Here is a 26,558-nt window from a genome sequence, read left to right as displayed (position 1 = left end):
TAAATGGAAAACAAATAATCACAAAAGGGGCACTTCTCATTAGGCCAGTGATGTAGTGTGTCAGGGGGGTACCCTGACACACTACATCACAGCTGCTCATGATTCATTACACTAAATCACACTAGACCAGTTCTTTGTAGCTGATTTCCAGAGATACAGGACAACCCTAGAAAACCTATAATAGCCTACTTACATAGTTGGTCAGAGGGAGTTACTTACACAGGACTAGAATTTAAAGAGCAATGGTCCACCATCATCTCAGGGAGAAAATCCAGTTTAAAAGAAGCCATGGTCGCAAAATGTGTTTCTTTTTCTTTCTTCTTCTTTAAGACGGTGAAGCTAAATTGACGTAGTAATCAGAAGGTGGTGGTAAACTCCAGATCGTACACTTGTTGGTAAGTCCCTGGTGAAGGTTATAATAATGCAGCCAACGGTGCACAAAGGGTAGAAAAAAACAGTGTGCGGAAACAAACCAATCCACATGGAGATCCTGTCCACTGGAACACCAAAGACGGCAAGCAAAATCTGGCTAAGGAACCACCTTTTTTCGGGTGGAAGAAGAGTACAAATGACAGACACAAAGTGACAAGCCTTCAGGTTGGCTTTCCAGGTTCTGGGACTGGGACTAACCACTGCATGGAGATCATGGAAACAGAGGGCTGCTGGGATCACTGGGGCCAGAGAGAGTAATGGCAATTTGGGGTCCCACAATCAAAGTGCTGATGATCCACAGCCTTTTGTGAACATTTCTCCTAGGCCAGCAGATCTGGCTGCAGCGTCAGATAAACAGGGTGTCAGATTGATGGTGATAAGGCCCAGTGGGCAGAGGGAATGAAAGAGGGAGTGAATAGTACTCCCCAGCCAGTAGCTAATCCCCGGACTAGCCACACCAGGGGCTAACAATTAGGTTCCGGCCTGAGGGGGGCTGTGTTTACCCTGTTGTCCAACAGGCTGCACTCGTTTGTGTGCAATGTGTGTGTGTAAAAACAGAAGGGAGCCAATGTCAAATGACACTGGCTTTGGTCTTTGTGCACCCCACAATGCACACACTAACTCACATGCACATACACACGCACACCTATTAAACAAGATACACTCCAGGGATGTACACTATGTAACATAACACTGGACTAAAGTATCTGTAATCTATCATTTGATGGCTAAACTCCTCAACATAACCCCTTATTGCTGCATGTTGTTTTCTATTTCATGATTGATTGTAATTGGTTTTACATTTAATTTCTTTTTTTCCACAGATTGGTACCTATTTATTGTGCAACATGCACTCAAATCATCGAAGTAAAGCATATTTCTAGTTTTTTTAATAATTTCATTTTCTAACACACACATCATTGAAATAACAAAGCTAATAAAATAACAACCTTGAAAGCTGTTAATAGAGGGGCAGACCAAACAACAGGACCAAGATCTCTTGATAAGGACAGTTTTGGATAAGATGACTCAAAAAAAAGAAATACAGAAAAATAAATAAATGAATGAAGTGAACACTTTAAATTTACAGAAAAAATAACGCGTTTAAAAAATAACACAGATTAATTGCGCTCTATGACACACCTTGACCAGCAGCTTTGTAAACATGATGGAGGCAAATGACTAAACACTGCTGAGCATAGGCCTACTGAATGGAAAAGTCCTACTGCAGCCAGAGTTCTAACTGTTAACATTTTTTCTCGAACCAAGAATGGGATGTGGCTAATTGTTTAATCAACGCCATACCTACAGCACAGCCTCTGCATAGGTGCTTGCCCTACGCCGTAGCCTGACGTGCACATCCCCAGAAATGCAACTGCAAGTCGCAGCAACGCGGACTGCAGGGAATGTGATTGGTTCGCTTGGAAGCACAGCATTTTCTGGCTTCTCCTTTCAGTGCTTAGCAGCGGTGCCAATAATGGGGATTGTGACCTGTTATTTGGCTGCTGCTCTTCTTGGATTACACTAGCAGTGTTTTCCATAGGAATTTGTGAGACTATGGTGGGGGGACCTTGGATCCTGTAGGGGGTCCAGGGGTGTGCTCCCGGTAAGAAATTTTGCACATTTTAAAGTCAAATGCATCAATCTGGTGCACTTTGAGCAAAAAATGAAGAGGCTATCTCATAAATAACATGACCATAAATGAGAAAATGGGAATGAGAAATGAGAAAATCAAATATAACACTCAGCTTTGGCTCTGCTGCCTGGTGATTAGTCCAGTCCTAACAATTTACTCACACAGCTCTGGCTATATCATGTTAACACAAGCCTATAAGCTATAGTCAATAGTCAATATCAATCTATTGCTTTTTTAATCTTGTAGCCCATTAGTCCTGGCCTTTAACTAAACCTTGACTGAGAAACAAGATAATCATTGTCTTGGGTTAGGGTAAGGGTTAGATTTCCTTGAGATTTCCTCACAGAGCCCGAAGGACAACCAAGCCACAGTCTGTTCACCCTGCTGCCATCTGGAAAAAGATACAGAAGTACCAGTTGCCATACCACCAGACTACAGAGCAGCTTCATTCCTCAGATTCCTCAATTCATCATCAACGCTCAATTTTTCTAAAATAGATGTAGCACAAAGGACTCAATAATAATTTAGTTTTTTAAACCCATGTGTTTAAAAAATTACAATAAATTGACCTTGTAACCTTGTAGCAGTTCCTGTTCATATGTAACCATGGATGTAAAGCAGTCCCATTGTTTAAGACTTGCTATCTTTCTTTGTTTTGGGCTGATTTTCAAATCCCTCTGGACTAATTGCAGGGGAATCAGATCACCTGTGCGCAGGGTGGGGAGACTGACTCCTGATTGATGAGTGGAAGCAGCTTGGGGCATTCCTCTCCCAGCCAATCATGGTGTGACGACGCCCTTTTGTGAAGGTTTAAAAGAGGTGGGGAATGGCACCCAGGTGGCTCTCACCCTCATTCTGAATCTGTCCCTGACTCAGTGAGAACCTCATCCCCTTAAAATGCCAGCCAGAAACTCTGGTCTGTTTAGGCCCTATTGTGTTTTCTTGGCTGCCCCACGTCATTCTAGTGAGGGAAACTGTGTTCATTCTTGAACCCCCTTGAAAACCCAAGCCCCTATACACCTTCAGTTTTGACATTTTATTTCACTGGGGCTTGTAGGAGCACATTTCAGTTTGATTATACCCTGAAGAGGCATTTGTTGATTATCCTATGGCCGTGACACAGGGGCAGTGGGCACCTCCATCACTTCTGCACTGGACCTGGACACTTCACTACCGCTGGTCGTCACAAAGTCGCCAACTGATGACCCAGGGGTCAGCATCAGTACCGGGCCCAAGGCCCTGGTTCATAGCTCCACACCAAATCGAGCTGATCTAAGAAGCCAGCTGTCCTGGACAGAGGTGGTGCGCCATGGCTGCAAGAGAGATTCGGCTGGGGTTTCTTCACAACCTCCCTTAACCCTCTCCAACCGGTACACGATCCTGCCGGCTGAGGACCCAGCCCATCCCAGCGATGCACCTGCAGTCTCGACTTCACCTGGCCCAGATGCAACCCCGCCGGTGTCTCCACCACCTGTAGCCAGCGCTGACCGGGCGCCTCGTCACTCAACCGCGGGGAAAATCCACCACAGGTTACTGAAGGAGGCCGTCATCAGACGTTCAGGAGGTTCTCACCTTCAGGAAACGGTTTCCCTCCAGGAACTGAGGCCATCACGACGCCCCTGCCAGCCTGTGCCGACGGTGACTGAGGTAATGCTAACTGGACGTTCACTGTCCTGTCCAGGTAGCCCACAAGTAACACCCCTTTCTCCCGTTTTCCTCCAAATACATTAATCATTGGTGATTCAATAACCAGGAACATCTGCTTTTTTAATGCAATTACACGCAGTCTCCCCGGTGCCACAGTCCCAGTCATCCGGGATGAACTTCTGAATCTACTGGCCTCACGCCCTACATCCATTAAAAGAATTCTTGTTCATGTGGGGACGAATGACTCAACCTGTCGGGAGTCTGAGCGCACTAAAAATGATTTCAACCTCCTTTTTGATGTTTTAAAGAACTGTGGAAAGTCTGTTTTCATGTCCGGCCCCATCCCCACTCTTGGTCACGGAGCTGCCATGGTTAGACCCATTCTCAAAATAAGTAACTTGGATTCCTCAGATTTTAATAATTACTGACCCATATCAAACCTCCCTTTTTTAGCTAAGATTTTAGAAAAAGTCGTTTTTAATCAAGTACATACTTTTGTTAAAAACAACGACATCTTCGAGACTCTTCAGTCCGGTTTTAGAGCCCAACAGAGCATAGAGACTGCATTGGTCAAAGTAGTTAACGAACCTAAGAACAAACACTGACTTAAATAACCTTTCAGTTCTGGATCTCCTTGACCTTTGCAGCCTTTGACACCGTCGACCACGAAATTCTCTTACATAGATTTGAACACTGGGTTGGTCTCTCAGGAATGGTCTTAGATTGGTTCAAATCATATCTGACTGGCCGGGAGTTCTTTGTTTCTATGGGTGACTCCTCCTCAGAGAAAATGGATATAACCTGTGGGGTCCCACAAGGCTCCATTCTAGGCCCAGTCCTTTTTAATCTATACATGTTGCCACTTGGTGATGTCATTAGAGAGCACAATGTTGGATTACACTCACTTATATGTTTCTGTATCCCCAGATGACCTTAGCCCGATGGATAGCTTAATAAACTGCTCAGGGTTTCCGCTACATGTAATTGATCGTGGTGCACCGCCACGGCAAAATAAAAGCCGCCACACCTTCAGAATGATGATTTTTTTTTTTTTTTTTTTTAATGTTAAAACAATGTAAAGCAGGTTTTCCACTAGAGGTTGCACAGACTAGTCCCCTGCTCCACAATGACGTTTTGAGCTTGACGTCGACTAGTCGCTGATCATGTAACAGTAGGCTACAAGAGTAGCGGCTTGAAACAACAGCTGAGTGCGCTGAATGAAAAAAATACGAGCGCAGTCAAGCTGGATAGAACGAGCGCGTACCAGACAGGAAGTCGGGCACAGAAAAGGCGAGAGAATCCGGTCAATTTTCAAAATAAAATAAATGATGATTAAGTTTGCTTGTCCGTCTATAAGTATTTGTCAGTTGCGTCTGCACACAAGACACATCCATAGGCTACATACAGCGCTAGAGACAGACCTGTGTTTGGAAAACCGAGCAGATACAGACGGGTTGATGTTTGACCGGCGCGGAGAGAGAGAGCAGGAGAAACTGCCGCTTCCGCGGGCAGTGTGTCCGGGCTGCCGGCAATTAAAAAAAACAAAAAAAAAACTCCGCTCATATCGACAGCTTTACGTCGCGCACAACAACAACAGCAGCAACCAACCAGGAAAAACTAAAACTGTGAGTGAAACTGTGACTGAGCAGGACTGTGATGGTGACGAGGCCTGTGTGTCGTTTTCCTCCCTAATTGTTTAATGAACAGTAGCTACAGTATTTTCTTTTGCACCTGTAGGCTATATGTTACAAAAAAACAAACTGATTTACAGCTTGTTGTTTATAAAGCTGCTGTACTGTGGACTCATTTCTGTGCATGAGCTGTCAGTCAGTGAAACAGATTGTTGCAGAGCATTTCCCTCCTCCTGGGATTTTAGTTATGATGGGAAAAATATGAATGATGTCATCAGCGATCAGCCCACCCTCGCCGCCACTCTTTAAAAAAATCCTGGCGGAAACACTGCTGCTTACTTGACATAAATACATGGATGTCACAGAACTTCCTCCAGCTGAATGAAGACAAAAGAGAGGTCATAATATTTGGGGCAAAAGCCCAGAGAGAGCAAATATCTGTGCACCTTAAGTCACTAGGCCTTCACACCAAGAACCAGGTGAAAAACCTTGGTATCGTCCTAGACTCTGATCTCAGATTTGACACACACATTAGAAATGTCACCAAAATATCTTTTTATCATTTGAAAAACATTGCCAAGGTCATTGCATTTCTCCCGCAGGCTGACACAGAAACACTGATGCATGCTTTTATAACCTCTAGGCTGGACTATTGTAATGCTCTCTTGTCTGATCTTCCTAAAAAAGCCATTGGCCGCCTACAACTAGTTCAAAACGCGGCAGCCCGAGTTCTGATGAAGACCAGACTAGGGATGCAACAATATTCAATATTTTATCGAACCGTTCAATACGCCCTGTTAGGTTCAATACACAAAGGCAAACAATACAATACAATACAATACAATACAATACAATACAGTACAATACAATACTACAATAATGTTTGCTGTTTAACTTGATTGGATACTGCATATGTTTTTTATGAAGGCAATTAAGATAAGTGTTAAATTTTTATAATAAGGTTTGTGGTTTGACTATATCTGCTTTTAATTATTTTTACATGCAATATTGCCTTTGCTAGTGTGAGTAGTTTTATATTAAGATATCGAAACCGTACTGTTACCGTGGCCCACAAACTGTGATGCATACCGAACTGTGGGAACACTCTACCGTTGCATCCCTAGACCAGACAGAGAGCACATACAGCGGGGAAAATAAGTATTGAACGCATCAACATTTTTCTCAGTAAATATATTTCTGATGGGGCTATTGACATGAAATTGTCACCAGATGTCAGTAACAACCCAAGTAATACACACATACAAGGAAATCAAAACACATATGTCCATAAATTAAGTTATGTGTAATAAAGTGTAATGACACAGGGAATAAGTATTGAACACATGAAGAAAAGGAGGTGCAAAAGGGCATGAAAAGCCAAGAAACCAGCTAAAATCTGTCAGTATTTAGAAAGCAATCCTGCCCCCTATCAGTGCAAATTAATATCAGCTAGTTTAGTCCTAATTGATGGCCTAAAAAAAGGTTTCTCATTACCAAGGTGTCACACAATGGGCATCTCATAATGGGCAAAAGCAAAGAGCTCTCTCAAGACCTTTGCAACCTTATTGTTGCAAAACATACTGATGGCATTGGTTACAGACGTATTTCTAAACTTCTGAATGTTCCAGTGAGCACCGTTGGGGCCATTATCCGGAAGTGGAAAGAACATCATTTCACCATAAACTGGCCACGACCAGATGCTTCTCGCAAGATTTCTGACAGAGGAGTCAAAAGAATAATCAGAAGAGTTGTCCAAGAGCCAAGGACCACTCGCAGAGAGCTTCAGAAAGACTTGGAATTAGCAGGTACAGTTGTTTCAAAGAAAACAATAAGTAATGCACTCAACTGCGATTGCCTCTATGCAATATAGTCTGGTCAGATGAAAGCAAAATTGAACTCTTTGGATGTCACAGCACACACCATGTTTGGAGGACAAATGGCACTGCACATCACCCCAAAAACCCTATACCAACAGTGAAGTTTGGAGGTGGGAACATCATGGTGTGGGGCTGTTTTTCAGCATATGGTACTGACAGACTTCATATAATTGAAGGAAGGATGAATGGAGAAATGTACCGAGACATTCTTGATAAGAATCTGCTGCCATCTACCAGGATGCTGAAGATGAAACGAGGGTGGACATTTCAGCAAGACAATGATCCCAAACACACAGCCAAGGAAACTCGCAATTGGTTTCAGAGAAAGAAAATAAAGCTGCTAGAATGGCCCAGTCAATCACCCGACTTGAATCCAGAATCTATGGAAAGAACTGAAGATCAGAGTTCATAGAAGAGGCCCACGGAACCTTCAAGATTTGAAGACAGTTTGTGTGGAAGAATGGGCCAAAATCACACCTGAACAATGCATGTGACTAGTTTCTCCATACAGGTGGCGTCTTGCCAACAAAGGTTTTTCTACTAAGTATTAAATACATTTCAGTAAGCGTGTTCAACACTTTTTCCCTGGGTCATTCCACTTTATTACACATAACTTAATTTATGGACATATATGTTTTGATTTCTTTGTATGTGTGTATAACTTGGGTTGTTACCGACATCTGGTGACACTTTCATGTCAATAGCCCCATCAGATATATATTCACTGAGAAAAATGTTGACGCGTTCAATACTTATTTTCCCCGCTATATAACGCTTATTTTAAAGTCGCTGCACCGGTTGCCCATTAGACTTAGAATTGATTTTAAGATCCTTTTACTAGTTTTTAAATCACTAAATTGCCTGGCACCATCATATCTTTCTGACATGCTTCATAGATATGCACCCAGCAGGTTCCTCAGATGGCCTCCTGGTTGTCCCAAAGACTTCTGGAAAAACATATGGAGAGTCAGCTTTCAGACACTATGGCCCTCGTCTCTGGAACAGTCTGCCTCTGGATCTGAGAGACTCCACCTCTGTGGAGATTTTTAAACAACATCTAAAGACATATCTTTTTAGCCTGGCTTTTACTTAGGGTGCCTCGTCATTTAATTTTTTTTAGTTTTTCTTTAATGTTATTTATTTTATGTCACTCAGTTCTTATGTCCTGACTCTTAGCTTTATATATATTTATTTCTTACTCCATGCTTGTACTTACTTAATTATTTAATTTTTTTATTTATCCACTAGCCTTTTTTATCACTTTTATAGTTATTGTTATTTCTATGCCTTTGTATTTATCTGTCTGCTTTTTATCGACACACCCCATTGACTCATTGAATTATTGTTGTCTATCTGTTTTATTTTATTGTTTTTAATTTTGCTCTGTGAAGCACTTTGGGCTGCATTCATGTATGAAAGGTGAAGTTGTAAGCATTTTACTGCCAGTACCGCCACAGATGTACATGATATGAAGTAATGAGGACCTCCTTTCTTAGATAATTTAATAAAAGTTGGTTTATGGAATGTAGTGTATGCACAATGTTTTGTGTTCTGATCTGACAGAGCTAAGACTATGATGAAGCAGTATGACATTTGGCAAACTGTGTTAATCATTGTACCGTAATAATAATAATAACAACAATAAGGTCAGTGCACATACATTTTTACTTTCTGCCACAGTTAAACCCACTGTACTGTAGGTATACCCTCTTTTATCTATAGTTTATGTATGGACTGATTGATTGACTGTGTTAGCATGATACATGGCTGCAAGGCGTGCAATGGGTTACTGGGTGAAAACAGATTTTCTAAAGTTTCCCAGGCATCACAGAACAGGATAGAGTAGGCTGAATGCTCCTTACCCCCCTAGTGCCAAGTTGGAGACTTCCAAGTTAGGGAGAGGGAGTGTGGCCTGCCCAGTCTGCTCCGGAGACACATACAGGGTTTCAGGGTCCAGGCTATCCATCCAGGGCCTTGCACTACTACTACTACTACTACTACTACCAAACACAAACACAGGAAACACAACACACCAAGAACCAGAAACACAAACAATTACAATTAAAAACATAGTAACAGTAAAAGAATACACACAAAACATATTTACACATTTAGCAGAGACAATCAACACATGAATCAGTTACCCAAGCTAGAGATGTCCCTCCTTTCAGAGCAGGGTGGAAGGTGAAAAGGAAGAAAAAGAGGGGGGACTTTTATTTTATCCAGCTGATTTTGCATTAGCTGCAGTGCTCACCAACAACCACGAGGTGGCACATGTGAGCAGTCAGGACTACAGTGAACACATCAGGGCCCTGAGCTTCTCTCTCCTCCCACTGGAACCAGACACACTGTTTTTTCCCTTATTGACTCAGTCCGTATCAAAGCGTGTGTTGAAGTGCATTAATTAGCAGATTACTGTGTGCAGGAATCAAAATCCTAGTTGGATATTAGTTTGTTACTCAGGACTATCTAAAGTTAGGGTTAGTGTATTGCACATAATGTGTAATCATGCATCGGCTTCATGCCAAGCTGCCGCTGGACAAACCTTTATTTTGTTAGCCTACAAACTAGATCTTGGTGTTGTAAAAAGTATAGGCTACAAACAGTAAGTAACATCTAAAAATTATCCTCACTAATAACGAATAAGCAATTATAATGTAGCCTAATAGCTTAACAGTGCGACCACCAGAGCTGCTGGCTGCAGCGCGCACACACAGGTCTCGCCCGTCATCTCCAGGTATGGCTATTTTCATCTTATGTCACTTGCAAAAAGCAATGGACAATAAACAAGGCTCAAAATCACTGTGCAAATAAATAAATAAATAAATGCGGTAAAACATTTATCCATGGACAAAACTGAATAAAACTTTGTGTTAACTTACTGACACTTCTACCCGCTCTGACTCAGACTCTTTTTTTAAAGATAAATGTGCACAGTCCACATATAGCCTTCTGTATGCGATGAGTGTTTTGTTTTTGCGAAAAAAACAAAAAAGAAAAACAGATGTTTTTTATACCAGATGAAACAAGAAAAAATATGAAATGACAACATGCTGTCACGTGGCATTAAGAGTTCAGTTTGAAATAAACACGCGTATCACATGCAATCGTGTACACGAGATCTGTATCTGTTTTAATTCCTCCCTTGTGATGTCTTTTTCCTTTCTTCTTACTGTCCTTTACTGCTTTTATTTTCTTATCTATTTATTGTCCCTTATTCGGAAAGGCAGCACACAGCGCAGCGCAAGTGTAATTGTTAGTTTCGGACCAATGCAATTGTCATTTTCACGCCCAGTGCCCACGCTGTGTAAATAGCAAATGTACTTGCAACCACCTGTGCGCCTCCCGGCTAATGGTCTTAAAATGAGGTGTGGTCAGGCACACTGATGGTTGATTGCCATCTTGAGGCAGCAGAAAATGACATAGGCCAACAAAAAGCTGGTCTAAAGTCAAACGCACAGTTTCCTGCTATCTAAAGAGTGCATTATTCAGACAGTGAGATGAGCCTACTCATTCTGGTTCACACTGTGCATACGCTCTGATTTTATGATTTGAGAGGCTGCTTTCAGTTATTTTAAACATTTCTATGAATGCAGTAATATCACTGTTACAAGTATCATGGCACATTTAATCAACAAAACTAAAAGCTGGAGAGGAAACTCTCCAACAAAAACAGATATATGTGCCAGACCCTGGTGCACCTGGCTCTTAAAGGGAATGGGAGACAGCACCCGGATTGGTTTCGTTTATGTTCCGCCCAAATCACACCCATGACTAATGTTTAAATACACCCTTTGCGCTGTGCGCCACACTTTGCACCCAGATTATCAACTGTTTAATTAGCAAAATGGACTTGGACATGCCCTAAACGTACTAGCACTTTGCGCTTTAGACCATGTGCTATAGACTGTCTAAATAGGTCCCAAAGACTCTTCATTTACTATCATAAATGACTAATGGAAGCAGCAAATCCTGACATTTAAAAAGCTGGAACCAGCAAATGTTAAACATTTTTTGCCGAGGTACATTCCAAACCTTGGATTTTGTGTACCATTTCACCCCTACACAAATACAAAGCTCAATACTGGTCAACTAAGCAAATGTAGATCATGGTATAGATGTGTTCCTACAGCAACAATGATACTTCTGGTTCACACCACTGACCTTCAGAAATAAAACAATGAATTTAAAGGTTTTTAAAATGATATAAAGTTAGAAACAAACAAACAAACAGTAAGTTTTAACGTGAGCGTGTTGCAAAAGGTGCCTACTACAAGAACATGAAATCCAGGAAGCCAGAGCAATAAGTTATTCCTGTCCCAGCATTTGTGACATAAACAGTGGAATTAACCCAGTGCTACACAGCATTCAAAGTTGCACTTGAATATTGTGACTGGCCAACTACGGAGCATTATCAAATGATGGACTGTGTTGTGGCAGAAGCTGACACAGCAACAATCTCACTGTTCCAATATTGTGGTCACACTGAAATGAAATGATTGAATGAGGGTGCACTTTTTCACACAGTGCCCTTGTTAGTTTAAGCACAGTCTAAAGTGTCCACTGAACTATTCCCCTTTAATTTTTAATACACAAATGTTTCTACATACATTTATTGTCTGCAACCTTTACAACCTTCACTAAATTGATGGTAAAGTTCAGCCCCACTTAAGTATTTTGACATACTTTTCAGTAAGTTTACTTTTTTGAGATACCACCTTAACACTAGGATTCTGACCTTTCAGATTCAACAGCAGTATCAGTAAGGACTCAACAATAAGCATGCAGCCTTGTAACTGCATCTTTTACTCTCCATAAGCCTTCCTTTCAGACTAAAACCAAAAAGAGCCCCCAGGATGTATAAATCTTAAAATGCTGGCTTGCTTTTTAACTGTGCGATGAAAACTGAGCTTTTCCAAAGCCAGCCCAGAGAGAGTCCGGGTCCTTGGGTCTGTTAAAAGACCATCTTTGGTCACCTCTGTGATCTGATTGCTCATGTAAATGTCAATAAGGCAGAATAAACAGCACAACTGTTATAAAACTGTTGATTTTGACAGTTTCATTATATAATGATTGTATCACCACAGCACAGCAGCTTGGGAATATCTGCTGATTAAAAGGAAGTAGTTGTTTCTTGTTCAGTTAGGTAACACACAGACAAATATGTGAATGACAAAAACTATACTATGAATTCAGATGTATTAAACACAGCATAGTTGACCACAGAGAACAGGAGGAGATTCAATAGCGGTGTAATGGGGCTGGCACTAGGCAGAGTTACAGGTTGAACCTGTACCCTGGTCGTGGACAGGGGCTGTGTGGCAGCAAAGAAGACAATTCTGTTATCTAACTTTTTCTGTGTTCATGACTTGTTTTCATCAGTACAACTGCTTCTGTTATAATTTGTTTTCATGCTGATTTTGTCAGACAACATTGCAGCCATATAATGATTCAGTCCCAGATGTTGGCTGCGATGCAGTTTCATTGTTTGCCAAATGAGAAGAGGGTGAAGGAGGAGATTTGGTTGTTTTTATGTTGTTCAGGTGTTCATTGTGGACAGAGGACTTAAACAATCTAGAAATGCAAATCTTTTTTACACAAAAATGGCACTTTAAAATCTATATGGCTTAATGTAGCCTTAGTTTTACTGTCGGGTCCTTACAGTTACCTAAATCCATATAGGATTTGCCTACCTCATCAAAACCACAAGCATTCTGGTTGTAAGGTTTTGTAAAATACTTTTTAACATTACTTAATTCAGATAATCATGTACTTGTTTAACATTAGATATACCGATACTTTAAAAGTACCACTTTGCTATACTTCTCTTCTCTACTTTGGCAGTATGTAACAACTCCTGGGGATAAGCTTTTAAAACAGTCTTTTTATACAGTAGCCAAAAGAGCTCAGTGCACTGTAACTTAAGAAAAACGCACGTTAAGAGACCAAACATGAGCAAAATAAGAAGAAAATTAAGTAAACAAAAGTTACAATTACACAAAGATGCACAATACGGCATGCATGTGTCTCCAGAGGACACTAAAAAGTGCAGAACACGACTTGGACACGCTTGTTGCCATGGTTAATGAAGTCTGTCACAGGATTATATGTTGAGGCTTATGCTGCTTATATCTGACTTCTGCAACTGTTCTAATTTACACTGAAGGTCTAATTTACACTGAAACTGACATGACCTGCAGGACTTTCATAGTGAAAAAGTAGAATACTAGGGGTGTCACAATACACTCAGCTCACGAGACAAGACGATACACGATATTGGGTTCAAGACAACGAGATGAGACAAGATTTTAACACTATTTTTAAGAAAACGTCTTAAAAATGTTATTCAATCAGAAGTTACAAAATGCAAGACATTGTAGGTCCATTTTGAAATGTTTTAACTAGGAACTATCTTGTAATGAATGTCACTTCAGTATGAATTATCATATGCAGTAAGAAACACGAACAATATGTAAGCACTGTAAAAGGTTTTGCCACAAACTCAACTGACTGGCTTCTCTCCTGTGTGATTTCTCATGAGTCTCTTCAGACCTTTTAACTGTGCATGAACTATGTGAGAGCTTCTTACTTCTAATTGAAGCTGTGTGTGACCTAACTGAACTAAAAAATAAATAAAAACAGTATAAATAACAAAACAAACATAGCTTGACCATGTCTCCAGATCTGCTTCTTCAGCAACTATTACTGGGACCTAGGGATGCACGATAATTATTGGGATTATTACTTGGTTCCGGCAAAGCGGGTTGTGCCAATGGGCTGCTCGTGGAGGGGCAGCCCGAACTTTGGACACCCAGCATGTCTGCTCTCTGTAGCCCAGAGACACTCTGGCAGCGAAGAGCAGCTCCAAAGGAAGAGTGTTACCCAAAGAGAGCAGCAGCAGGTTGTTTAGGAGTGACTGCTACAGCCAAAAAGGTGGAGTGTTGACGGGGAAAACTACTCCCCTGTATTCGAACCACCGCTGTAGTGAAGGCTCTTATTTTCTTGTGCTTCTCACACACTCTCCTTACCTACCTCACTTCCTTTCCTTTCCTTTTCTCATCACTCATTGGTTCTTTTGTCACACCTTGTTTACTTGCTAACGTTCACCTGAGCCACCCCAATTTAAGTCTTGCACACCTGTTCATTTAATCTTTGTTCACCTTCACATGGGGCGACAGTCTTGATAAGGTAAAGATTACTAAGTGTGAAAACTCCTTAAGTTTAAGTGAATTTAAATTAAGTTGAATTTATTTACCATTATTTAAGAGAGAAGATTTATTTGACTTTGACATTGATTTCTACTCCTTGTTTGGTTTCAGATTCATCAATTCATGTGTTTATTTAGTACATAAAGTAATGTGCTTTAATAATTTCTTGAAGGGGAGAAATCTTCTAGTTTCCTCCCCTGAACCTCCTACTTAACAGCCGCTGTTGGCTGTTTGTTATACAAACCAACCGCAAGCAAAACTACAAGTTACACATTTTACAGTCTCACTGCCTGACTCAAACTGTTAACTCATAAGCTTATGAAACAACTAATCACAACAGTGCGCACAGCAGAATGTCCCTCCAACCCATCTATTCTACTATCAATCTACAATGATCTTTATTGTACATTTCCAGCAAGGAATTGTCTGCACGCCTCGATTTACGTATTGCATATTTAATACAGTTGATGGGTCTCATTTGACAGATTATGTCAAAGCATTTATTTTGAAAGGGCAATATGCTCTAAAAGCCAAATAATGTTTTGACGTTTTTCCACTGTGTTACTTGAAAGAATAACATTTGAAGAGTCAGAACTGTTGACACAGACTACGCCTTTGGAACTTTTTAAAATACATAAAGTAAACAAAACATGTTTTTTTTACCGGTTGCAAGGGGCAGGTGGTTACTGGTTGACAAAAATCCATATCGTGCATCCCTACTGGGTCCTACAAGAAACTGCAGATGAGCATTAATTTAATATCCAGATATTTACACAGACATTACCACTGACTACCCCTGTAACAAATTACACACATTTTCGCACACACTGACCAGATACATACTATGTTTTGACCTAGTCTAGTTACCTTCTCAGCAAAGGTTCCTTCACGCGAGTCTGAGGTGACAGTGGGAGGAGTAAATGTGGCGACTTCCGCGTTCGGTGACATCACGTGCATACCCTATTTTCAGATGTGTAACGTTATAGAATTAACCACAAGTCCTTTACAAAGCGTAGCAAAGCACCGCACCGTTAACCTAACAACTTAACGGCACCCGAAACATACATCGTAGCTTAGTTATGCAAACCGAACCAACTCTGTCATAACCTGGTTTTATCAACACATTACTGTCAACACGAGTCGTACTGTCAAGCTGCCGTCCAGCAGATGAAAGTAGATCCACTCCAAGCCTTGACAGCCGCTGGTGCTAGCTACATAACCAAACCAACAGTTATTAGCAAAGCTACAGGACTGTGGGTATGTTTTGGTAACGTTAGCTAGCTAGAATAGCATTTCGTTAACTTAAAATGACCAACTTACCCGTGTTTTTTACGCCACTGTTAATTTGACTTGTGCTTAAAACAAAATGTCGTTCTGGACGTTTGCTTACAATATGACGTTATTTATACTGTACTGTAGGAAACAAGCTGACGACTGCATAGGTGAATTAGTTGTGATCTGTCACTTTAGACATTAAGCTAGCAGTCCCTGTGTAAAATGGCAGTCTCTCTCTCTCCTGCTGAACCGTTACCACTCGACAGCTGCAAGGGGGTGGGGGCTGGGGGGGGCTGCTATGAGCCAACGTTAAATGTGATATTTGCTTCAGAATAGATTTAAATGGCTCTGTGGAGGGTGTCATCTTCCAGAGGACACACTTTTCTACATGAGCGATCTTTGGCATTTGCTGCTCTTTGAGACGGGAGTCACAGTGCACGTTACAGCTCCCTGGGTCGAGTGTAACGTGGTACGGTCCATATAAAGGAACCTTATCTTGGACAGTAATTTGCTAATTTCTTACAAGATGCACCAGTGAAACGAATATAATCTTTAAACATATAACTTCAGAGCCACAAGATAACTTCAATAAAATCTAACTAAATTATTTTCAACAAAAATGTCTCCACAATGAAACATCAGGTGAGGAACACAATGAGTAAAAAGTATATCTCATTAACTTCTAATTAAAGCTTGACTGGGCCTTTATTATGTTGACATGTCAACTGTTTTAACAGAAGAACAAAACATATTTCAAAAGATCCCTTAACTTTTGTTAATAAAGACTGGTGACCAGGGTGTGTACTGTGTGGGAACATTTACAAAATGAAGTTGTCAAAAACACATCACAGCAAATATAACTTTAATTTAAAAAAAAAAAGTAATCTTTACTTAAATAAAAAAAGAAAACAATGCTGAAAGTAAATCAGAAACGCATCTATTGAACTTGAGAGAAGAAAAGTAAGACTGAGATGTCTAAAATGCCTTTGATAAAATTGTCAGCTGGTAATTAAAACCACACAGAACATCATTGATACCCATTTTTTCATCATCTATCCCTATCATTCTTTTTAGAAGTAGCATAAAGGGACTACAACTAAGATTTAGTTGTTACAATCTGATTGTATAATAATTAGATTGATCTGAAGTCATGAGGTGAACATTCAGCAAGTAGCATGTTGTCACTAATATTAAAAGTCAAGGGGAACAATGAAGTCACCTCAAAATTCTACTTAAGTACAGTACTATAGTAAATCTACTTTAGTTACATTCCATCACCGATACTGGGCTACCGTAGAAACATGGCGGTGCAACATGGACGAGGACCCGCTTCCTCTGTAGATATAAAAAGCTCATTAATTAACTTAATTGTAGTAGCATGCTACTATTTGCACTAAACAAATAGTACAGTAGAATAGTTGAGATATTAAAGTGGAGACCAACGAACCGACGGATTGATTGACCAGCCTTACATTATCATCTCTATTGTAGCAAAACATAATCTAGCCCTTTAGCTTTGCCTCTCTAGTGGGTATGGACCACAACTCAGATACACTGGTTATAAGTTCACATCATTTAACACATCATATTCCCATGTTAACGTTTTCATGTGTGCATCTTCACATACAATGTCAAAAATCATCAACTTTACATATCATGTAAAGATGATGATTTTTGTCCCTATCAACACTTTTTTATATTGCTCTGGTAAAATGATTTTCCCTTATGTGCTATTGACTGCACACATCAGGATGTTGTATTTCCCAGGGGTCAGTGGTATCATATGTAAAGAAACACCTGCAAATTAACTTCAATAAAATTCTGCTGGATCAGTCATAGTAGTTGACAAGGACCCAGTCACTATTGCAACACTGTCTGCTTAATGTGTAACTAAGGTGTAATCAAAGTTTGTGTATAGCCTTGCAGTGATGTGTGTATAACAAGGCTCCTTGGCCACTGTTTTGATAATTTCATCATTGAAAATACAGCATGTTACTGTGGGTCAACACGTGCCCTTATGACAGGCACTCTTTAAAATCAGACACTTAAAATTAAATAATGAAATCTCACATTAGACTTAAAACTCACATCATGGAAATTAAGGAAAATGGAAATAGAAATAATCAGGATCCATGATTGTTCCTGACATCTTTCAGTCAACAGCACATTGATTTATTCAAAGTATGCAGTATAAATACAGTAAATGCACTGTGTAAGCCTATGTCTTAAAACAGACAAGAGTAACAAATCAACTATTGTAAATTCAATCAGGTGATGTCATGTCTGCAGCGTTCACATCGAGGAAGAATATATTTGTCACATCACAATGTTGAGTTCTCTCTTATCTGCTGTGCTTCAGTTCCTCTTTTTCTACTGACAAACAGTCGTTCAGCTGTATAATGCAGGTAGCCGTTATAGAAGTCTGCTGCTGTCAGCCTTTTCTTCAGGAGCACTGTCTTGAACCCCACCCAGCCATCCTGAAACATGGAACCAACATCAGTACAAATGTTTGAGTCACAAAAATATCAGAATTAGTTAAATGTAAAAGGGGGGGGGGGGGGGGGGGGGGGGGGGGGACTATTTTGTCATCTTTTAAAAAGCTGCTGTCAATGAAACAGAACATTTCCTGCATTAGAAAACTTTCAGTGACTCAAAGAGCAAAAAAACTCCCTTTCCTTGAAGTTTAATGTGAAACATCAAGTTTCACAGACTGTAGATTAAAAGATTGATGAAATGGCACACAAAGAGCTGGAAACTCACTCATAAAGACGGTCTCTTACATTAAAAGTTCTGTCCATAGACTATATATAAACTTTTTTTCTCCAAGTATTATCTGCTTGATACAAGGCACATTTGCACAGGTTATCAAATTCTGAACAGATCTATCCTCACAAGACTGCTGTTCAGGACAATTCACTGCAAGGAACATTGTAAAAACACAAATTAAAATGAATTAACGTAATTTAATGAATCACATGGCTCTTTTTAAAGAGAAATGTGTTGATGTGGTGATGGGAGTAAAGAGGGACAGCATGACGGTATAGGTCATTGCCAGTACTGAACAAAATTAATGTAAGTCTAACCAAGTTGGACAGACCTGACAGCAGACAGCCAGAGTATTGGACTCCTTCTGATAGCTGATTGAGCCGGGGGCTGGTCTCCTCCTCTGATCTGCAGACAACACATGAGTGATATTACATGTCAGGGTCATGGTACTAAGGACACACATTACTGGAGTGTCACAGGGACGGACGGACGGACGGACGGACGGACTAAATCTCATATCATGTAGACAAATACTCTCATTCAAAAGTGTACTTTTAATGATGAACTTAATGTTCAACACAGTCAATGATCTTTTAGACAAATTAAAGACCCCATATAGTTTGTTGTGGCAGGAATGTTTAAATGTGTGAAATGATCCAATAGTCAGTCACCTGACAAGGTGCACAGAAATATACATATTTCTGCTATTTATTAACCCAGTAATTCACCCCCTTCAAGTCAGTATTTAGTAGATGCACCTTTGGCCTCAATCACAGCATTGAGTCTGTGTGGATAGGTCTCAATCAGTCCTGCACATCTGGACGCTGCACTTTTACTCCATTATTCTTTGAAAAACTGCTCCAGCTCTGTCAGGTTGCACAGGGATCGGGCATGAACAGCCCTTTTCAAGTCCAGCCATAAATTCTCTATTGGATTGAGGTCTGGGCTTTGACTCGACTACTCCAGAACATTCACCTTGTTGTCTTTAAACCATTTCTGTGAAGCTTTCGCTGGATGCTTCGGGTCATTGTCTTACTAGAAAATAAATCTTCTCCCAAGTCATAGTTCTCTTGCAGACTGAATCAGGTTGCCTCCAGCATTTCCCTACATTCTGCTGCTTTCATTTTACCCTCTACCTTTACAAGCCTCCCAGGGCCTGCTGCTGAGAAGCATCCCCACAGCATGATGCTGCCACCACCATGCTTCACAGTGGGGATGGTGGGTTTGTGGTGATGTGCAGTGTTTGGTGTCTGCCAAACATAGCGTCTAGTCTGATGGTCAAAAAGCTCCATTTTGGTCTCATCAGACCAAAGAACCTTCTTCCAGTTGACCTTGTAATCTCCCACATGCCTTTGGATGAACTCTAGTTGAGATTTAATGAGCTTTCTTCAACAGTGGCTTTCTCTTGTCCACTCTCCCATAAAGCTTTGACTGGTGAAGAACAGTTGTTGTATGCAGAGTCTCTCCCAGCTCAGCTGCTGAAGCTTTTAACTCCTTCAGAGTAGTTAATAGGCTGAACGATTTGGGGAAAAAGTCAAATTGTGATTTTTCGGACTGATATTGCATTTGCGTTGCGATTTTCTTTTTTCTTAAGTCAAGCCTCAGTTCAATATTCACTGTGTAACAGATTTATGACGTGATGGAGCATTACCACAAATATTAGCTGATCTATATTCTAATGAAAAGACGAGAACTTAAAGATATGAATTGCTGCCATCAAGTGCTGATTGTTATTTTTTTCAAATGGCATGGAACAATCAAACACACAATTATCACAACAGTTGTGACTTTAAGTTATTTAAATAAAGCAATAATAATACAACTAACGAAGAAATTCCAATAAGAGAATAATAAGACATTTCTGGAAACAATTTCTGACACTGAAATGTGTCAGGCTCAGGAGCAGCATCTCAATACTGCACATTCGGCAATCAAGTTCAATAAAGTGATAATAATGAGCAGCAAAATTAATCGCAGCCTCTGCGATTTGCTAACTGCGTTAATTGAAACACGATTGCAATTTAAAATTGATTGATCATTCAGCCCTAGTAGTCACAGGCATCTTGGTAGTCTCCTTCTTGTATGGTCATACAGTTTGTGTTGACGGCCTGCTCTAGGCAGATTTACGCATATGCCATATTCCTTCCATTTATTTATTTATTTAATGTTTATTTAAGTGAAGTTCAGTGACTTGGAAATGTTTTTGGATCCATCCCCTGACTTATACTTTTCAATCATCTTTTTACAGAGTTGCTTGGAGTGTTTTTTTGTCTTCATGGTGTAACTGTAGCCATGACTACTGATTAACCAGTGACCAGACCTTCAGACACTGGTGTCTTTATACTACAATCACTTGAGACACATTCACTGCTCTCAGGTGATCTCCATTTCAATAATTGTGAGACTACTAGCACCAATTAGCTAGACCTCTGTTACATGTTCTGTTACATGTTCACTGTACATGCACAGTGAAACAAAACAAAAGTTTATTTCACTTTCTTAACCAACACATATAAACCAGATACTTCAAATACCTGATAAATATTTTAAAAAGTATGTATTTAGTGCAAATATATTCATGGTACAATAAATCTGTTTTTACAAACTTACCTGATAATGTAATGTGACATTTTCCTACAAAATCCAGAAGTTTTATTGTCTCGCCCATCCACATGGTCCTCAGAGGTATCTAACAGCAGAGATAAGGCTCATTAGAGTGATATTCAACAGTCCTCCATTGCTTAAAATAAATACCAGTCTAAATCAGTCATCATTACCCGGCATCCAATAGCACGATACAGACAATCGATGTTGTCACAAGTCTGTTCCTCCCACACTATCCAGCTCATGGACGTACAGATCTTTGGGGCTGTTGGAGGCCATCGATGTTTAAGTTAGAAGAATTCCTCCTGTTTTACATTTTGCATGACTGTCTGTGTAGTTCAGACCTACGTACCAAATGTTTCACCTGTCCGGCTTTGCTTCCTTTTATGTGCAAGTCTCTCAGACAGTGTGGTCAACGTATCAATTAGCTGCAATCCAGAATACAAATACACCAACTATGTTATCATCTTGATAGAAAGACAATCAACCATCTTCTACATGTTTCAACAACTCACCAGATGTGCTCCCTTAGTGGCAAGGGCAGCTCCAAGCTCATCAGCTGTACATTTCTCAGGAACCTGATAGAGTTCCTGGTTTACAATGGGGCCCACATCAAACCTGAGAAGTGAAGATATGTTGAATCTATTTAAGTTTGCAGTCCAACAGGAAGAACACAGAGGTTTTCTCTTTGTATACCTATGAGGACGGATCTGCATGATGGTGACTCCTGTCACAGTGTCACCGTGCATGATGGTGTGGAAGATGGGTGCTGGACCTCGCCACCTCGGCAGGAGGCTGGGATGAACATTTAAAATCCCACTGCAGAGACACATATACAGTTTACGACTCTATGCTTTAAGCTGAGGTTGGTGAGATAGTAGAAACCAGCAACCCCCTCCCTTCAGGCTTCCCTTCAAATATACTCCTCCGAAACACCTCCATAACAAATGTTAAGTAGAATTCTTACTTTTTTGACAGTCTCAACAAAAACAAAAAAATTACAAACTTTGTAAGAGTAGAATTCGTTGTTGTATTGGGTTACACTGCATTGGACAGGTGTACCTAATGAAGTAGTGAAGTGAGTGTATCACGTTGAATACTGTTTTGAGATTACTTCAGATAAAAATGTTATCAGTTTTCAGGCAGTTGTTTCTCCGCTACTCAGGCAAAGAGACAAAACATGGCATTTATTTAGTCAAAAGTTGTGCATCCTTATTTTATGCTTCATGTATTGTATGATTAACTAGCTGTTTTATAAATACACAATATGGCCAAAAGTATACATCTCCTTATTATTAATCATCCAGCCTGCATAGCAGTCAGACAATCAGCCAGGTTGTAAAGAAAGATATACAGGAAAACTGCCATAAGTAAAGTAGGTCAAAGTTGTAGCAGGAGGTGGATCTGTGATGAATGTTTAAACCAGGGCTCTCAAACTCAAGTTAGCTTGGGGCCACTGCTGGTATTGTCATCTTGTACGAGAGCCACTACAAGAAAGCGAAATATTTTAATTGTATTTTTTTGTATTAATAACATAATAATACAAAAATGCAAGCAGTAGTTTATATACATTTTTATATGATTAGTTTATAGAACAGTTAGTGCAGATCTTTTTTCTCTACTCTTAAAAAACTTACTGAAACCTTGCACTGAACTAATAAATTAAATTCATTTGAACTTTTTAACAGTGAATTTTTTTTTTCCTTATAAATTACTTATTTAAACCTTGAACTAGGCTTGCTGTCGGTGTTCCAGGTGTTAGGCCAATTACATAACTTGTCCAATGCCCCCACCGTCATTTTACTTTTTAAAAACTTAATAGTCTGATGACGGATGCTGCAAATTTAAAAACTGTTGAGGTGTCTCCTCTGTGCAGCAGCGGGAACAACATGAGAGTCACATTTCACAGAGAGCTAGGAGAACTGACCGACAAGGCTATGGCGCAGGATTTGTTGTGTCCTGGGGTATGGCAGTTTGAGACCCCTGGTTTAAACGGACAGTTTGGATGATCATTTTATGGTTCAGCCTTCCAAATACGTTTTTCTTTACATATGACTGCTCGTGGGTCCTGATTGTTGTGACCTATTTTTAGCACTTTGGCCAAGCACAGATATTGGTCAGTTCAATGTAATCCTTATTTTTTATTTAAAGTAACGACAATGACTAGTGGCAGGTGTGACACGTCTATCAGACAGCTAATAAGTTTAGGGTGTGGCCTCCGCAGCCAGACCAAGGCAGAGCAACAGTCCACACGTTTTACCACATCACTGATAGACAAAAAATGCTTACTGTGGAAACTTGTTGATCAGTGTCTCGTGGAGTAAACAGCCAAAGGACACCACCACCCCAACATCAAACCGTCCATCTACATTGTCAGGGGGCCAGCTGTGCAGTGGAAGCTGGTTCTCTTGAGCAAACTTCTTCACTGGGACGTTACCAGAAAGAGTAACAACTTCAAGGGACTCCACTAGCCCTTCACTGGAAGTCCTACAAACACAACATGGAGGTTAGCTGTCATGCACTCACATCCCTTATTCCAAGTTGATTAAGCCTATGTACGAGTCATTTCATGAGTTTTCACGCCATCTGTGATGCACTTCAGTTGTCTTTCCAGAGCTGAAATGAAGATCAGGACTTGGCTATCTAACCCTGCCTTTATTCGAAACTCTAGGGATAAGATCAGAGTTTGAGGCCAAATCTTTCAGGATTTAGATCGTTTTGGAAATGAGATTGCCAGGATGACAAAAGAACTTCTACAATGTTTAATGTCTAAACTAGGGGTCGACCAATATGTTTTTTTAGGGCCGATACTGGTATGATACAGATCACTAGAAATCAAGGAGACTAAAAAACGATATTTGGGACCAATAGTCATTTGCAGTAAAAATGAAACTGTATTTGATACATTTAGTTACTAGATACTTTGCAGATTCAGATTATTCAGTTTTTATAGGCTATTAATTGTGACATGTTACCAATCAGATATTGTTGTGCGTGGGACACTGAGTGAGAGGATGCTGCATCAGACCCAAAGCAGCACATTTTTAAACTAGATTATTTTATTTATTTATAGCAATCTGACAAAAATCACTGATACTGATAATCAGAAAATGCTGAAAATTGGCCCGATAATCAGCCAGAGCCAATCGGTCTACCCCTTGTCTCAACACGAGTATGTGTATAAAAGTTCTGTCAAAATAAAATGAGACCAATTTTTGGATTCAAAACTGCAAATATCTGATCAAAGACAAAGTAAATTCTACATTCTATTTGAGGCTTTACTTTGCATGGCTTTAATTTTCATGCAAGTCTGTTGTAATGATCTGGGTCCAGCTTTAATAGACATAGAATATGTACACATTCACATTTCATAATTAGAAGTCTGTATTTTAACTACTGCCCAACCATTATATCAGCCAATATTAGCTCAGTGCTTATATATTGGTATATTGGCATATGTTATGGAGACCACAGTTCTGTTGCCATACATGGGCATGACATCAGATGGGTCACTTACTACAAATAATTATTCCACATTGATAGTGAGCTAAGCTGGCACACACATGTGGAAAGAGTCTAAAAGAAATGGAGGCATTGATGGATTCTTGCACAGAGACTCAAGGTTTATTGCAGATGCAATGATATTCTGTCCATTGTACATTATGGTATTACCAGCTGGTTTGGAAACAGGAAAAGTCTAAAGCTCAGGTATTAAGTCTGGATGGGAAGATGGCAGGGAAGATTATGTGAACACCTATACCCATCACCCCCTAGGACATTTTTGAGCAGTCTAATATTCAGCAGGCCAATAGGATCGTTTCTAACCCTTCCCATGTGTTGAACTCTGTGCTGATGAATTGTGGAAGAAGGTACAGGGTCACTATGTGTATGTAAGTAAGCACAATCGACTGCATGTTCTCAGAAATATACTTAAAGAGGTCCTATTATGCTTTTTGGGTTTTTGCCTTTCCTTTATTGTGTTATGTTGCATTTTTGTGCATGTAAAGGTCTGCAAAGAGAAAAACCCCCAAAGTCCACGCCACAGAAAACACTGCTCCTTTACTGCCTGAACCGCCTGGTTTGGAGTGGAGCCTCTATTTCCATAACTTATGTGTGTCACTATGTAACAGGCCTTATATAAATATATATTTTTTATATATGTATTATAAAATATATACACTCCAGTCAGTCAGCAGACATACAGTTGCTGTAGCAGTGTTAGTTTAGATCACACTACCATGCTCTGCCTCTGATTGGCTACTTCCTGCCCATTAAGTAATGTGCATGTGCAATTCTCACCAAAGATTGAACAGAGGCGCGATGTCTCACTCTTTAGCTAAGAAGGATGTTGCAGCAATGCACCATGAGAAAAATAATGTGTTTTTTGAAAATTAAAGTATGTAAACGTGTTCTACTGGACCCCCAAATAAAAGTATGAACCTGAAAATTAGTATAATATGACCCCTTTAACTTTGTAAGTTTTAACAGTGTGCTAGACTCTTTGATTAAATTGTTGGGGTATTTTTTATCTCAGGAAATCCTTCTACATGTTACTTTGTTATTCGTATGCGTTTGTACTGAAATGTCAGGTCTGAGTCAGCAGTTCTCTTGATCCCAGACAAGTTTCTCCCACAGGAGCCAATAAAGTAACCTTAACTATAACACGAAACAGGCCTAGTCTGGTTGGTTGCAGCAGTATCTACGCAGTAATAAGGACACCACAGATATTTACTAGTTTACCAGTGGATTTTCAGGGCACAGAATAATCCAAATATGCTATAGAAAAACATCAAGACAAACACGATGTATCAAGGAGTATAAACAACAAACTTAGTGCACCTGTAACTCAGATCAATACACATCCTCGCCTGCCCAGTATATGTATTGGTTTCAGGTGTCATGGAGTGTAATCTGTGTGAATCATGTGTATGACTGAGCACTGTCAGTGTGTAGTGGCTGCGGGTGTCGGACTCGTACCAGCTGGATGTGAGAAGTTTCAGAGATTCCACAGCAAACTGATCAGAGCCGAAGAACAGGAGCCTCCACGGGGGTCCTGATGAGGACATCCGTCTACAGAGCCACCGATGCCGACCATCAGTCCCCCTCCTCCACCCGGTCTGTGCAGAGCAGTGGTGGAGGAGGTTCAGGATCCTCAGAGACGCTCCTGCTGTCCTGCTGTTCGTCCACATATTAAGACCCGTCTGTTCAGCTCAGAACACCCTGTGTCACCCTGTCAGTGCTGACACTGGCTGTGTGTCTGTGACTGGATCAGATTTGCCCTGTACTTACCCAATGTGTCAACATCAGGCGCCGCCATGTTTTCCGTCACACTTCCGTCCCGTCTTCTTCTTCGTGGATGGTCGGTGGCGACGGCAAACAAGCTTTCTGCCACCAGGTGGACAGTGGTGTGATGTTCATGAGACTGTAGGAGATATTAACCTCCGATTATATCTGGAAAAACTCGTTAAATTATCCTGTTAAA

The 26,558-nt window shown here is 40.3% G+C and overlaps 2 protein-coding genes across 11 annotated transcripts in view; both read right to left on the bottom strand.

The window, feature by feature from the left end:
- LOC140994361 (CUGBP Elav-like family member 1) overlaps window positions 1-15,984 on the bottom strand; it is a 47,647-nt gene extending 31,663 nt beyond the window's left edge. For 4 of the 10 annotated variants that reach the window (XM_073463943.1, XM_073463947.1, XM_073463946.1 and 1 more), the window contains exons 1-2: window positions 15,752-15,939; window positions 9,086-9,223 (exon numbers count right to left, since the gene is read on the bottom strand). In XM_073463943.1, coding sequence (XP_073320044.1) covers window positions 9,086-9,189 — 104 coding nt within the window. In that variant the 5' untranslated portion in view covers window positions 9,190-9,223; window positions 15,752-15,939. Of the gene's footprint in view, window positions 1-9,085; window positions 9,224-15,298; window positions 15,377-15,751 lie in introns of those variants that run through there. The other 6 variants (XM_073463942.1, XM_073463950.1, XM_073463952.1 and 3 more) reach the window with 6 other exon arrangements.
- Window positions 15,985-17,839: 1,855 nt separating this feature from the next.
- mtfmt (mitochondrial methionyl-tRNA formyltransferase) lies at window positions 17,840-26,350 on the bottom strand. The gene is made up of 9 exons (XM_073463736.1): window positions 26,054-26,350; window positions 23,366-23,563; window positions 21,773-21,895; window positions 21,592-21,694; window positions 21,429-21,504; window positions 21,250-21,341; window positions 21,083-21,161; window positions 18,804-18,877; window positions 17,840-18,183 (listed from the first exon to the last, which is right to left on the bottom strand). Exons 1-9 carry the CDS (start codon window positions 26,263-26,265, stop codon window positions 18,028-18,030), a joined length of 1,113 nt encoding a protein of 370 aa, XP_073319837.1. The 5' UTR covers window positions 26,266-26,350; the 3' UTR covers window positions 17,840-18,027.
- Window positions 26,351-26,558: the final 208 nt, after the last annotated feature.

Source organism: Pagrus major, chromosome 4, assembly GCF_040436345.1.
Source record: "Pagrus major chromosome 4, Pma_NU_1.0".
NCBI classification, from domain to species: domain Eukaryota; kingdom Metazoa; phylum Chordata; class Actinopteri; order Spariformes; family Sparidae; genus Pagrus; species Pagrus major.
This window is presented reverse-complemented; position numbering and strand designations above follow the sequence as displayed.

Coding starts and splice junctions, on each gene's coding strand:
- mtfmt (XM_073463736.1), bottom strand. CDS start 26,265: ATGTGGACGAACAGCAGGACAGCAGGAGCGTCTCTGAGGATCCTGAAC. Junction 21,505..21,591: donor CCACTAAGGGAGCACATCTG/GTGAGTTGTTGA, acceptor TCTGGATTGCAG/CTAATTGATACGTTGACCAC. Junction 18,878..21,082: donor ATGTCACATTACATTATCAG/GTAAGTTTGTAA, acceptor TGTTGTCTGCAG/ATCAGAGGAGGAGACCAGCC.